We start from the raw sequence: 15,256 nt of genomic DNA, 5'->3' as shown, positions 1-15,256 counted from the left end.
GCACCCCAATAAAATGATAATTTAATTATAAATGCCAACAAATAGAAGATGTTGCACACAGAAAACAGTCCTTTCAAAACCCAACTATTTTGTAATTAGAGTTATCTTGTCTATAGTAGGCAAAAGGTGTTCTTCTGTTTCGGATGAAAGTGTATGAGGAGTCTGTGGCCATGAAGTGGGGGTTATATGGACCTCTTGGAACAGGCAGGGGTAGGGGCTGCGCGGGGGGATGTGGGGGTGGGGGATGCAGTGAGGTGAGAGCAATTCCTGATGAACTGATCGTCAAATTGTCACAGTGTTGGTTCTTAGCAAAGCATCTTTGTCCAATCAGTAAGATCACCAAAGAGAACCCAAATTCGCATATGTTTTAGGAAATTTATTGATTTATTTTTTTAAGTTTATTTATTTATTTTGAGAGAGAGAGAGAGAGAGTGCACGAGCAGGGGAGGGGCAGAGAGAGAGGGAGAGAGAGAGAGAGAGAGAATCCCAAGCAGGCTCCACACCATCAACATGGAGCCCAACACGGGGCTTGAACTCACGAATCGTATGATCATGACCTGAGCCGAAACCAAGACTCGGGCGCTTAACCGACTGAGCCACTGAAGCACCCCTGTTTTAGGAAATTTAAAAGAAAAAAAAAGGGGAAATCCAGATCTCTGATGTCTGTGGCTTCAAACACGGAACACAGTTTTACCTTCCCTGGGTCCTATCCCTTTCTGATCCCCCGTTTTGTTCGGTTCTTAGCTTGGAGTGCTAAGAGCATGGGGCCCCTTCCCTGTTTCTCTGGCCCGTTGGGCTCGATGCACTCCAGGATGGCTAGCGTACAAAAGGCCGTGCGGTCTGTACGGGAGGCGCGGTAATCCTGGGTTACAGGGCTCGAATTGGCCGGCTCGTCGTTTGCTCTGGGCCAAGCCCTCCCCTCTGAACTGTGTTTTGTCTCATGCCGGGCTGAGTCACATAGAATAGATAGATAGTTTATCAGCACATGTCCTACAGATCATATTCTCGACTGACAAATATAGCCCGTTAGCGCACAGGCCGGAGGCTCCAGTGTGTGTGGCTGCTGTGGGTGTCAACAATACTCCACAGCCCGGATTCCACCTGGCAGGCAGCGGGCAGGGGCCGGGACTGCGGCGCTCTCACGGGTAGGTGGCCGTCGTGGGCGTGGGGACGTGGGGGGAAATGGGAACGAGGGGGCTTGTGCACCTGCTGGTGGGAGGCTGGGGGGCAGTGCCTCCTTGTTTATATCTTTCCCACTGTGCCGTGCGTGGCAGGACCCTGGCAAACATCCCCGGTGGAACATGGTGGGGGGGGGGGGATTAGCAATTTATCTGCATTTTAGGGCAAGAAATGGAACTGAATGGAGAAGGACAGACTGTGGCAGAGGTGGGTGGTGCCCAGAAAGGCTGCCGCTGTGGCGGGGGGTCCCCAAGATTCCTGCTCCTGGTTTGTGAGTCTTTCCCAGGAAACTGCCCTGGTGCCCGCGGCTGAGCTCAAAATGTTCCGGTCCAAAGTGCTGTCTAGGGGGAGATAAATCAACTTTGTTTGTGTCTTCGGTGCTCTGAAAGGGATGATTGACATCTGGGGGTGGGGGGGGGACACTTTCCTTCTGGGGATTGTCTCCCCGCTCTCCAGAGAGAGACGGCGAGGGTGGGAAAGGGATCGGAGACCCAGAGGAAAACCATCTGGCTTTGTGAGCGGCTCAGCTGTGCTGGCGGCTCTTCTCCACCAAATCCTCTCCGGAAACTCAGGGGCTGGGGCGGTCTCCCAGAAAACCTCGGCTGACCATGCCCTGGGCACAAGAATCCAAGGGTGCCCACGGACCCCTGGTTTGTGTCTTACGTTTAATAAGTGATGATGTCCGTCTTCAACTCTTCTCTTTTTTTCCTTTAAATCACTGACATTTTTGGAGCTTTACTGGGTGCCAAATACTCTCTTACGCACTTGACCGAGATGATCACACGCGCTCCAGTCGCCAGTCCCGTGAGCTGGGTGCCCCTGTCAACCCATGTTCAGAGGGCGCAGAGGGGTTAGGTGACTGTCTCAGGGGCGTGCAGCCATAAATGGAGGAGGCGGGACTCCGGCCCAAGCAGGCTGACTCCTCTTAATCCCATGCCCGGTGGCCTCTGCCTCCCTGCTTGGATTGTCCGGTTTAACAAGTTACCAGGAAAACAATGGGTGCTCCCAGGGAAACTCTGACCCTGTGACGTAAGATGTCATTTAATTCAGAATTTGGCTGAACTATCCTGACGGTACCGACCTCACTTGAGCGCTTAGCCCTTCATAACCCTACTGTTTCTAGCCGAAAACTCACTCTGGGTGCCAGCTCTGGGGTCCAGGCAGCAGTCTTACGTGAGGCTAGAACGGGATTTGTGCGACGCCGAAGCCCCTGGTTGGCCACGTTACTGCCTCTTCTGTGCGTTGGGGTCGCCAAGAATTCCCGCTGGTTGTGGCTGTTCCCTGAGCTCCGGTGAGGCTGAGGTGGGTGTCTTTTTCCCGAGGTAGATACACTGGGAAGAATGCTGTGGAGGGTCTGGAGCTGGTCTGCCCAAGGGAAAGAGGGGGCCCTGGGGTTCTGAGGAGTAGGTCGGGGTGAGGGGCCGGGCCCCTCTCCCCATGGCTGTTCAGGTGACCTCCTGACCTCAGCTCTGTCCCTGTCTCCCCACCTCCCCGCACTTGCCGCTGTCCCTCCCCCAGCCTGGCACCCGGAATGGCTGGGCACCTGCACTGTGGGCTTTGCGGGGTCTCTTCCCCCGGGGCCTCTGCACCTTAGATTCTCAGAGATGGGAGCCCTCTACCCAACCCCCTGCCCCCTCTCTGTCCAGACTGCTGTTTGACAAGAAGGGAGAGGACTAGGTGACCAGAAAGTACCCCCCTCCCGCCTGGAACGCTGGCATACGTCTTCTGAGTGGGGACTTGTGCTCTGGTGCTAGGGGACGTGTTTTTTCCAGTCATGCCCTCTGGCTCGGACAGTGGGCGGTTCTGCGAAGTGATTCTCATGTGCCTGGCTTGCAGAGGGAGCGTGGACAATTACTCAAGCAAACCTGCACGGATAATCCCCTTCCCCTTCCTCAGGGTCCCGTGGTGCTTCCCCGAGCCCCACTCTCCACGCGCGCTTGAGGGCCTCCCTCCTAACCCGCCTCCACAGCATCTATCCAGCCGCCCCTGTCAAATCCCCACGCCTCGCTGAAATCCGTCTCTCTGAGCCTCTGTTCCCCTCTCCAGGGGGAGAGCTCTGACGCAGGGACATTCACCCTTCTGCATTTGACGAGCGCCCCCAAACGTCAGTTACTTGGGGTTCCCAGGAGTCAAAGGACAGAAATGCACAGCAAGGGAGCTGGGCCAATACGCGGGGTTTCTGTGTTGAGGTCAAGGAGCCGGACCCTGGCTGCACCCCCCCTCCAGGGCTACCATCATTCACCCGGTGACCTCTCGGGGCACGCGCCTGACTCGGAGCCCACCTCTGGGTCAGCAACCCGGCCCTTCTCAGCGCGGTCTACGGACAAAGCGAACTTCAACCAACCAGCGGGCAACTCAACTTGCCTTGTGTGCTGTGAGGTAAACAAGCAACAGTCTGAGGGAGAAAGTAACAGGGGGCTCTGGCTTAGAGGAAGAGGCCACGCCAAGGAGAGAACACTGAGTTCAGGGTGTGGGGTGCAGGGGAGCCCCGTGGACGAGGGAAGGGGTCCAGGCCGAGGCACTGAGGAGGAGAGCAGTCGAGGGTGGACATGCCAGGGCCCTGTGAGGGGCTGGGATGTCCCCCTTCATCCCAAAGGGAAGTCTCTGGAGCGCTTGAGCCAGGTGGCCGCGTGATCTCACCCTCGTCGGAAAATGGCTCTTGCTGTTGGGTGACAAATGGATTGGACGTGGGTGAGTGGGAAGTCGGGGCGCCAGCTGTAAGGATTTTGCACGACCGGGGCCAGCTGTGGCACTAATCGGTGGTGAGAAATGCCTGCCCTCTAAGACTTGGGTGATAGATCGGATGCGTGAATGAACGTGTGTGTTTGTGTATGAGTTCATGCCCGCGCGGCGGGAGGGGTGAGGACACAGAAGGCGTAAAGGAGTGACCTCCAGGTAACGGTGGAGTCAAGGTGAGGAATTAAGGCGGCCGGGGACGGATAGATTCCAAGTGAGTAACTCTGGAAAGGAGTTGTGTTTCTTCGAGAAATGTGGGAGACATCCAGGTGGATATGTCAAGGAAGCGGTGCGATCCAGGCCCTAGAGGTCGCTGTAGATTGAGACCGGTTCTTTTAAGTGGCTCTTATTTCACTGTCCACTGTATTCATTATTTATCGCCGCATAAGAAATCGCCCCGACACTTAACAGCTTAGTACAAAAAACGTATTATCTCTCTCTCTGAGGGTCAGGAATGGCTTAGCTGAGCGGTCCTGGCTCAGGGTCTGTCGTGAAGTTGCACTTAAGATGTCTTCTGGGGCTGCTGCTATCTGACGGCTCAACTGGGGCTGGTGGACCTGCCTTTAGACAGCTTCTGCTCACATGGCTGCTGGCAGGGGGCCTCTACTCCTTCCCGTAGGAAGCTTCTCTATTCAGCCGCTTCAACATCCTCATGACATGGCGGCTGACTTCCCCCAGAGCGCGTGACCCAAGAGATAGAGAGAGCAGTGCCCGGTGGGACTTAGTCTCAGAAGCTGCACGCCATCACTCTGACCACATTTTATTCATTAGAAATGAGTCACAATCCAACCCACGCTTGGGGGGCGGGGGGAGGAATGAAACTCTACCCCCCTTTTTAGAGAGCAAGAGGGAGTGCAAGCAGGGGAGGGACACAGAGAGAGAGAGAAAGAATCCCAAGCAGGCTCCATGCTATCAGTGCAGAGCCCGATATGCAGCTTGAACTCACGAACCATGAGATCACGACCTGAGCTGAGATCAACAGTCAGATGGACTGAGCCACCCAGGGTCCCCAAGCCCTACCCTTTAAAATATTTTTTTCATGTTTATTTTTTATTTTTGAGAGAGAGACAGAGACAGAGAACACAAGCAGGGGAGGGGCAGAGAGACAGGGAGACACAGAATCCGAAGCAGGCCCCAGGCTCCGAGCTGTCAGCCCAGAGCCCGACGCGGGGCTCAAACTCACAGACCTCGAGATCGTGACCTGAGCTGAAGTCGGACGCTCAACCGACTGAGCCACCCAGGCGCCCCAAGCTCCACCCTTCTGAAGGAAAGAATGTCAAGGAATTTGTGGGTACAATTGCAAGCCATCACATCACAAAACAAAATACATTTTATTGTTCACCGAAGCCGGGAAGCACAAACAGGGCTGGCACACGTTTTTGTATGGCGTTCGGGCACTGCTGGAGGGGGCTGGTGCTGCGAGCCATGGAGACCGAGCTGGAGTCCCCCCCCCCCCGGCCCCTTGCCTCCCCCTATTCCCCTTCATTCTCAGTGCCTGTCTGCCTGGCCCGCTGTATCTCGCGGCTGCCCGAAGCCCACGCTGGTTGCCACCTACATGTTGGAGATTTCGCTGTAGTTGCAAATGCCAGGCACCAAGCATGGAATCTCTGCTCAGGAGCTGGTGACTTAGCAAGTCCACCTAGCTTCCAGCCAGCTACCCAACCTGAGCTGACACAGAGGAGAGAAGGACAGACCAGCATCTGGGCGTCACAGGGGCCGGGAGGGAAACTGAGCACAGCAGGTCCCCGTTCCCCATCCTTCCGCGTGCTGGCCTGCCGGGGCCTTTCCCTCTTGGGCCAGTGGCTCTTGTCCTGAGTATGTCTCCAGCAGGTGGCAACTGATCACAAAACACGGAAGCAAGCTCAAGGCTGGGGCGAGCCCACGGCCAAGTCAGCCGGGAGGGGCAGGCCAGGAGCTTTGTCTTTTGTTATGTAAGCGCCTATATAATATCTTCCATTTTGCCGGTTGGCCCGCGAAGCCTACAGCATTTATTCTCTTGCCCTTTCCTGAAAAGGTTTGCTGACCCCTAGAGTAAAGTGAAAGATTTTTCCAGGAGGAATTTTCCTTTCCACTAGGAATCCAAACTTAGAGAGTCTCTGATTGTTGACGTTTTCGCTCAGGACCCGGGACACCAAGAGAGGTACACAAATGAGCCTGACGACACTCTGTCCCAGTGTCCTTTCTGTTGCCATGAGTGACGTCATGCTTATCCTCTGCTCTCTTCGAGTCCCATGTGGTTTCTTGTCGGGAAGATGCCCTGTGGCTGCAGACCACGTAGCCCAAATCTAGGGATCTGTGTTCCCTTATGATTCTGCTGTAACCGTGCAAAGCCAGATCTCCAGCAGGGAACTGGGATCAGGCGTCTTCTTGGATTCGTGAATCTTTGCTGTAAAACTCAGTGAGGGCTCGCGCTAAAGCCCTGCGTTTCTTACGGTGCCTCAGGACAGTCTACTCAGATGTGGAGTTTTCTCTAGGAGGCTATTGCTTTCTTTGAAACGAGGGTCTCTCAGACTGGATCCTGTAGAGGTGAATTTTTCTCTGTACTCCAGCTTTGGTAGAGTCTACCATGGTGCTATTTCTATAGTTCTGGAGAAAGTTAATGCTCAGGAAATTACATTTTACGTATTTGCAGGAAAGGTTGTGTTGACTAGAACTCATGCTACAAAGAAGAGATTAGCTTTGTCTCTCTTTCCTGAGACCGGCTCTCTTTCCTGAACCTGCTGAGTGACTGTCACCTGCATGGGTCCCTGACATCTGCCTGCTTTCTGCCCCTCCAAAGTGGCTTTGTCCCTGGATGGAGGGTCTCCTACCTGTCCTTCAATGACTCATGGGCTTTGTTGTAAAACCGCTTCTCGGATCTGGCACCCATCCATAGAGCTACTCTCTGAAGGGTTAACTTTGAACCTGTCCCGTGGTTTAGGGAGGCCTCCGTGCTGCCCTGGCCCGCACAGGACACCAGGGGCTGGGCTGGACATGGCCTTCAGGCGTTGGTATTTCTTAGCTTCCCTGGATTTCACATTATGTGTAGACCCCTAGCGAATGTGGTCATCTCTTACTGTTCTTAGAGCTTCCACATTTTGTCACACACGTTTGCAAACAGAACGTCTCACCGGCAAGACCTTGACTTAAAATCCCGGCACATTCAAAACCCTCTTGACTGAAGACTAGAACCTCCTTCACTGCTTTGCAAGACGCAGGGGAAATGGGGAACGTGGTTGGATGGCAGACAGGATATACTCTTTCCCACCAAAACACTGACACTAACACTGATTTACAACCATTTAAAAATAGAACCCAAAGGCATCAAGAAGAGACCATTCCTCTAAGACGCAAACTTGAATCATATTTCTCCAAATGAATGCATGGAAACTAATGAGCAATGGTTTTTGGTTTTGTGTTTTAATGCATGGGCAATTAAGGTACAGATCTGGTTACTCCCCAAGGATTTGCTGGTCTAAGAAAATGACAGACACTCAGCAATAGAGGCCGAGTCACGGCTGGTTGATCTAGAGCACACACGCTGTCCTTCAGCTTTAAGTACCCTTGACTGCCTGGGCTGTCCACGCTGCTCAGAAAGTTCCCTTTACTTTAGTTTTTGCTTTGCTTTTAATGTATTTTTTTAATGTTTTATTTTTAGTTTTGAGACAGAGATAGGGCATGAGCGGGGAAGGAGCGGAGAGAGAGGGAGACGCAGAATCTGAAGCAGGCTCCAGGCTCGGAGCTGTCAGCACAGAGGCCAACGCGGGGCTCGAACTCACAGACTGTGAGAGCATGACCTGAGCTGAAGTTGGACGCTCAGCTGCCTGAGCCACCCAGGCACCCCTTTTTTGCTTTGTTTTTCTGCATAGACTTAGGTTATGTGTAGAGATCGCCTCAAAACAATTAGTCTATCTGGTTCTTTCTCTCCTTTGAATTGTTCTCCATTTCAGGAGGGGGCCTTTGCTCTCTTGCTTGTAGGCTGGTGCCTCGCATGTTTTAATGGAAACTTTTTTTTTTTTTTTTTTGGTCAAAAACCAAAACCTTAAGCCCTTGGTAGCTTAGGCGCTCCGGACCTGAAGAGGACAGTAAGGAAACTGATAGAAGACAAATTAAATGCAGCGGTCTCTGGTTCTGGGTGAGACGGAGTTAGGCATACTCTGCTGTGTCTCTCCCACCAAAGGCAGCTCCATAAAACCCAGACAGAATACATGGAATATGAAGACTCTGAAAAGTAACTGGTTGCAAGAGAATCAGAGAAAGACACCAGAATTCCAAGTACCAGGAACCTGAGGTGTGTTTCCCCTTTTCCCCTCCAGTGTTCTGCAGCCTGGACCCAAGGCAGCCTGGAGCCCAGAATTGGGCACAACGGTTCCTAGTCATGCTCCAGGAATAGAAAAGGGGACTCCTAGTGCTCAGAGAGTGGGGGCAAATCCCTGCTCTTCTTTTCCCCATCCTGTCACGTCTCAGCCCCCAAAGGATTCTGCGGTAACGGGAGGGACAGGGAAGGTTGATAGCAGAGGACCTCCGTCACCCAAAGCTTGGAGAAAGGGGATCCTTCCATTCTGATCAGAGGAGTTACAGGCCCCAGAGGATGGAGAAAACTTTCATTGCTTTCCACAACGAAAGCGAGGTCTGAAGTCCTTCCAAGTTTTGCCCTTTCTGGGGCACTCTCCCTCTGCCCTCTGGTGTGAATGGAGAGGTAGGAAGTATCAGCAAAGACACAGAAGCTATAGAGAACCAAATGGAACCTTGAGAAATAAAATAGGCCATCACTGAAATAAAATACTCCTTGGATAGGCTCATAAACGTAATTGGAGATGATATGATATAGGGAAGAGTGGGACATTTGAAGATGGGTTGCTGGATAATACCAACCTGAGAAAAAAGGGGGAAAGAAATTTATAAAGAATGAACAGCCTCAAGAATCCACGAAACGATAGTGAAAGGGCTCATATTCGTGTTGCTGGAGTCTCAGAAGGAGGGGAGAAAGAGGGCAGGGCAGAAGAAAATCGTTGAAGAAAGAATGGCTGAAAATCCCCCGGTTTGGCAACAGAACAAACCTCCTGACCAGAGGAGCAAGGCAAATCCCACACTGGATAAACTCAAAGAAATCCATGCCCGGATTCATCATAATTAAACCGAGGAAAACCCAAGACAAGGGAAAACTCTAGAAAAGTTGTGAGAGAATGATGATGTGTCACCTTGGTGAGAATTATGGTTCCAACAACTGCACGTTTCTCCTGGGAAACCACGGAGGCCGGAAGACACAGGCACAGTGTTTATATGGTGCTGAAGAAAAAGCATTATCTCAGGGTTCCAGAGGCAGCCAACACAATCTTCAGGGTAAAGGTGAAAACGAGATATTCAGATGGGGGAGGACAGAACATTTATCAGCAGACATCCCCTGTCTGAGGGGACATGGGACCACAGGAATGTGGGAGGAACAACAGATATGGTACATATCAGGGTAGACGTGATGGGCTCGCGTCCTCCTAGTGCATTCTTTAACATAAGATTCATGATTGGAAGCCCAAAATAGAACACTGACAGGTTCGGTGCCTGGGAAAACTGCAGCACAAAGGCGAGAAAGCCTAGGGGAACCTTGGTGGGAGTCAGGTGTCTATGGCTCACTCTCAGTGGTGAAATGTTTCTGATAGACCGAGATAAGAAGTGAAGCCAGAGTTGATCCTCCGGAGGGCAGCCATGAAAACGGAGAGGAAGGATACAGAGAAACATAGTCAAAAACACAGTAGAGAAGCTAAATTGAATCCTAGAAGGCGTGAAACACAAAAGAAGGCAGCAAGGCGTAAAGAGGAAAACAAAGGAGGGGTCATGCAGAAATCGGGTAATAAACGAATGTAGACCTAAAGGCAAAGTATCAGGCATTATATTAAATGTAATTGCCCAAACACACCAATTAAAAGCCACGGTTGGAGTGTGTCTAAATAAATGATCTGACAAGATTCTGTCTACAGGGCAGCCTGGCTGGCTCAGTCGGTGGAGCATGCGACTCTTGATCTCAGGGTTGTGAGTTCGAGCCCCACATTGTGTATGGAGCCTACCAACAAAAAACAAAAAGCGAAAACAAAAGATTCTAGCTACAAAACCTCACATCAAATATAACCGTATACGTACTTAGGTTAAAAGTAAAAGGATGGAATTGAGAAAGTGAAAAAACAACTCCGAACACGGGAGAAAAGTTTTGCAAATCATCTATGTGATGAAGGACCTGTGTTTAGAATATATAAAGAAGTATTTATGACAAGTCAACAATAAAAATACAAATGGCCCAATTGAAAAATTGGCAAAGGATCTGAATACCCAGGAAGGTATAATGAGGGCCAACAGGCACATAGAAAGGTGTTCCATCAATATCATTAGCTGTCAGGCAAATGCAAATCAAAACACTTAGATAGCACTTCCCATCCACTGGGACGGCTCTGATGGAAGAAAACAGAAGAACGAGTGTGGAGAGGATGTGGAGATGCTGGAGCCCCAAGCAAGGCTGCTGGGGTCATAAGATGATGAAGCTGCTTTGGAAAAGAGTCCCGTGGTTCCTAAAAAGGTTAAACACACAGTTAGTTATCAGATGACCCCCAAAAGCTGCTCCCACGTAGTTACCCAAGAGAACCGAAAACATGTCCGTACAAAGATGTGCACCGTTTGCACCTGAATCAGAAATCTCCTGTAGGTAAAAGAGTTTTAAGGGAGACCAAAGACAGTCCCAGATGCCAGAAATGAAGGGAAAGACGGAAATAAATTGGGGCCAGCATTTTCAGCTTGTTAGACGGAAATTACGGCTCCTCAGCGCTCGGCTGCACAGACGAAAGCTGCGTCCCCCCCTCGGACTGGCAGGCCATTTATGGCGAGGACACAGCTGAGTCAGAAGATTAAATATTTGGTTTTGTATCCCCACTGACTGCCATTTAGAAGCATCTGGAACTGGAGCAGAGAGTATTCAACAGCCCTGCTATTGGCCAGCCGACACGCTGTGTGTGTGTGTGTGTGTGTGTGTGTGTTCTGATTAACTCACGAACTTCCCTTTGAGTATGTTCCAACCTGTGGGAAGATTAGTTGCTAGAAATTCAATAGAAGGCAGAACCATGAGGCTTGAGGAAGGAATGCCCAGGGGGCTCTGGGAACCCACAATTCAGCTGAGAGGCAAGGGCAGAAGTGTGAACTTCTAGAAGAGATGCTTGAAGGGTGATGTTGAACTTGACTTCCCCAGAGTACGATCAGGCTTTAAGAACATTAGCAAATGCCATCCTGGAAGTAACAGGCATTTCATCATTGCTTAAGAGAATTGATTCATTCATTAAATTTTTTTTTTTATTTTAGAGAGAGTGTGTGTGTGTGAACGGGGGAGAGGGACAGAGGGAGACAAGAGAGACAGAGATAGAGACAGAGAATCTCAAGCGGACTCCACATCCAATGTGGGGCTCAATCCCATGACCCTGGGATCATAACCTGGGCTGAAATCCAGAGTTGGACGCTCAACCGACGGAGCCACCCAGGCACGCCTCATGTTTCATTTTAAAGCTCGTGCTACAACTATTTTCTTCTCTGTGTGTGTACAAAGCTGACATAACGTATGTTTCTTAAATAGGTAATTTCACACGCCCGAAATGGGACACAAAGTGGTCGTATTCGACATTTCTGTCGTCAGAGCCTTGTGGGAAACTCGTGTCAAGAAGCACAAAGCCTGGCAGAAGAAGGAGGCAGAAAGGCTTGAGAAAAGCGCTTTGGAAAAGTATGTGTTTTCTGTGCTTGCCTGTGGCTTCTCGGGGACACGGGGGCTTGGCAGGCAGCATAGTGGAGGGGGCTGCCTTTCTTCTGGGATTTCTCAGTCAGTGACTCTTGCTCACGGGACCTCAGAGCTGTCACGCTGTTGCCTGGCTAGTGAATGTTCGATTCCTGTAACAGTCACCCCCAGTGTCGTAAGGACCCACATACCTTTCAGGCGCGGTACTGGGCACCAGGACGCCACAGGGAACTTGGTGGAAGGCTGCCAGGCTGGCCTCACTAGGCCATCTGATGCTCTCCACACCTGGGCGACCCCTGTGACCATGCCCTGGGGCAGCTCAAGGCCACTCCCCTTCATCCATTTCAGCCCTCACCTATCGAACTGAAGGCTGCATAAGAGTCCCTGTATCGATGCATTTTTTACTCCGATTGAGATGATGTGATTGGACTAACTATTCGTGTCGACTCATGAAGTCTGAGGAAAAGAGAGTTACTTGTCTATGGAATTAAGTCGAGTGCTTTGGAAAAAACTGCATTTAGGAAAAATATGAGCCACACGATGGACTCTGCACTGCGCAAGTCTGAATATGACAAGCTGGAAAGGTTGCACATGGGGGTGGATTTGCATGTCTGTACTTTTTATTTCCTTCGGAGGAACCCAAACCGGTGCTCCTGGCTGATGCGTTAAGGATGTGACTTACCTAAGAAAGGCAGAATGGGATTCCGACTGGCAGACCCATTTTCGGGGGAGGTCCATGACCCTGTCTCAAGTTGGCAGCCGGTGACCTATTTCTATGCTTGAAGCTAAAACACAAAATGCGTAAGGTGTCAGTGTCTCTCTATCCTGGGCTCTCCATTTTTCTGAACTATTTGGACACAACAAATACCTGTTCTGACCATGCTTGATAATTCCGCTGTGGCTGTAAGCCTCACCGCTGTCCCAGGGGGATATCATTATCCCCAGTCTGAAGACGAGGTGGTTGGGGCCTGAGTGACTTTGCCCGAGTTGATACAGCTGGTAAGGGGAGGATTTGGCCAAACTCTTCCCCCTGCATCGTGCTGTAATCCCAGAGAGTTGGGATGTTCTTTTCACTTGCACTCGTCTGAGGTTATCCAATATGATGTGAATCTTGAATTTAAGAACGGGAACCTCAGAGTAGGCATCAATGGGTCTGAGCGATCTACACTAGCACGAATTATCTACACTAGCACGAATTACACGAGGGGCCTGTGAGCCCAGAGTGACTCTCAGCTCTGTTCCTCTCCTCCCTCCTCCTCCCTCCTAGCATCTGGGGTTACCCTAGGGTAGGACAACTTGCTGAATGGGGACCCAAGCCCTGGGGGTTTTGGGGAAAGTGTCTGTAGCTGATGTAACCCCCGAGGATTCTAAGGGAGCAGGAACCATCTGCAGAGAGCTGGGGTCCACAGACTCTTCTCCCAGTTGCTTTGGAGTGGTGTTTGCCTCTTGGACTCTGTCGTTCATTGTGGTGCTAAATGCCTTCATGAACAGGTGCGCATGTCTCTTGTGCCCCAGGTAGGCCTTGAATTGGGCTTGGGGTCATTGGGCTTGTGCTGTGTCCTATCTTGTCCTAAGAACAGAAAACCTTTTAGGGATTTGTTAGGCTTTTCTAGCTCAAGATAAGAAAAAGAGCCATCCAACTGGCTGGGCAGGTGAGGGGGAAGTGGTGATGGTGGAGGGAGGAACGTAGGTGTTCAAGGAGGAAGCTTCTTGGTTTCCCAAGACCTGCAAAACAGGTAGTAAATTTACCTTTTTATGCAGGTAGCTGAGTTTCCATCATATGATTCATACTGTGATTATTAATACTATCTGAAGGTTAATCTTGAGTCTCTCAAGATCTGTTTCCTGCGGGGACATTAACTCGTCGAAAAACTGATGAATGCCTTATCGTAAGAGGCAATTATCTGGTTAATTTAATTTCACGAAAACAGGCCAAACCCTGCGGCTTGCTCTGTGACCTCCCTTCATGGTACTTTATTTTGTAAGACTGTATTTGTTCCATGAAGCATGTATCAAAACTTATAAGTTATAAGTAGAGACATAATACAGAATATCCCTACCTGAATGAAATCCAATCAATCACTGATGGAGAGAAAGAGAGGAGTCGCTGTCAGGGTCCGAGGGATGATTTCCTCATCCAACGAGGCTCCTTGCAACGTTTTGTCTGCACGTGATCGATTTAATTAGTAGGACCCTAAGGGCATTGTTTTACATGTTTGGCTCATATTTGACGTTCTATTAAAATTGATTCAAGGGGGGGGGGTGCCTGGGTGGCGCAGTTGGTTAAGCGTCCGACTTCAGCCAGGTCACGATCTCGCGGTCTGTGTTCGAGCCCCGCGTCAGGCTCTGGGCTGATGGCTCAGAGCCTGGAGCCTGTTTCCGATTCTGTGTCTCCCTCTCTCTCTGCCCCTCCCCCGTTCATGCTGTCTCTCTCTGTCCCAAAAATAAATAAACGTTGAAAAAAAAATTAAAAAAAAAATTGATTCAAGGGGAAGGTTATTCAATTATATGGGTGATAAAGTGTAAACACAATGACAGTTTATTGATCTCATTTGATCTTTTTTCCCCATCGGATTTTTTTTTTTTTTTATTATTGAAGTGTAACTGGCACGCTATGTCACATTAGCTTCAGGTGTATGACGTAGTGATTCGACAACTCTATACATTATGCTAGACAGCTTACTTATTTGAATTACTCTCAAGGAAGGGAATGGAATTAAAAAAAGTTTGTATGTTCACCTTGACTCTCACTAAACAAGGGCTCATATTCTTATGAGGTTTTGGAAGGAATGGGACATAAAATATTTAAAAAGAAGTCCAAATGGGGCACCTGGGTGGCTCAGTCAGTTAAGTGTTCGACTTTGGCTCAGGCCATGATCTCATGGTTCGTGGGTTCGAGCCTTGCGTTGGGCTCTGTGCTGATAGCTCGGAGCCTGGAGCCCGTTTTGGATTCTGTGTCTCCCTCTCTCTGCCCTTCCCCTGCTTGCATTATCTCTCTCTTTCTCTCTCAAAAATAAATAAACATTTAAAAAAATTAAAAAAAATAAAAGAAATCCAAAAAAGATTGGTATATGCTTACTTTTTAAAGTCTGTTTATTTTGGGGCGCCTGGGTGGCGCAGTCGGTTAAGCGTCCGACTTCAGCCAGGTCACGATCTCGCGGTCCGTGAGTTCGAGCCCCACATCGGGCTCTGGGCTGACGGCTCAGAGCCTGGAGCCTGTTTCCGATTCTGTGTCTCCCTCTCTCTCTGCCCCTCCCCCGTTCATGCTCTGTCTCTCTCTGTCCCAAAAATAAATAAACGTTGAAAAAAAAAAAAATAAATAAAGTCTGTTTATTTTGAGAGTGAGAGAGAGAGAGAGTACGCGCACAAGCAGGGGAGGAACAGAGAGAGAGCAAGAGAGAGAGAGTCCCAAGCAGGCTCCCCACTGTCAGCACAGAGCCCGACACGGGGCTGGAACTCACAAACCACGAGATCATGACCTGAGCTGAAATCAAGAGCTGGATGCTTAACCAACTGAGCCACCCAGGCGCCCCATGGTAAATGATTATTTTTAATGAAATCTGTCTGATATCCTTTTTTTCTCCTTTTAATGTTGGCTGT

General features: G+C 50.1%; 1 protein-coding gene across 3 annotated transcripts in view; it reads left to right on the top strand.

Moving 5' to 3' along the window:
• Positions 1-1,048: 1,048 nt before the first annotated feature.
• The window catches only part of LRRC2 (leucine rich repeat containing 2), a 37,733-nt gene continuing 23,525 nt past the window's right edge, over positions 1,049-15,256 (top strand). Inside the window, exons 1-3 of one of the 3 annotated variants that reach the window (XM_030306161.1) lie at positions 1,049-1,145; positions 2,303-2,481; positions 11,501-11,644. In XM_030306161.1, coding sequence (XP_030162021.1) covers positions 11,520-11,644 — 125 coding nt within the window. In that variant the 5' untranslated portion in view covers positions 1,049-1,145; positions 2,303-2,481; positions 11,501-11,519. Of the gene's footprint in view, positions 1,146-2,302; positions 2,482-3,265; positions 3,559-11,500; positions 11,645-15,256 lie in introns of those variants that run through there. The other 2 variants (XM_030306153.1, XM_030306167.2) reach the window with 2 other exon arrangements.

Source organism: Lynx canadensis, chromosome A2 (genome assembly GCF_007474595.2).
Source record: "Lynx canadensis isolate LIC74 chromosome A2, mLynCan4.pri.v2, whole genome shotgun sequence".
Taxonomy (NCBI): domain Eukaryota; kingdom Metazoa; phylum Chordata; class Mammalia; order Carnivora; family Felidae; genus Lynx; species Lynx canadensis.
This window is presented reverse-complemented; position numbering and strand designations above follow the sequence as displayed.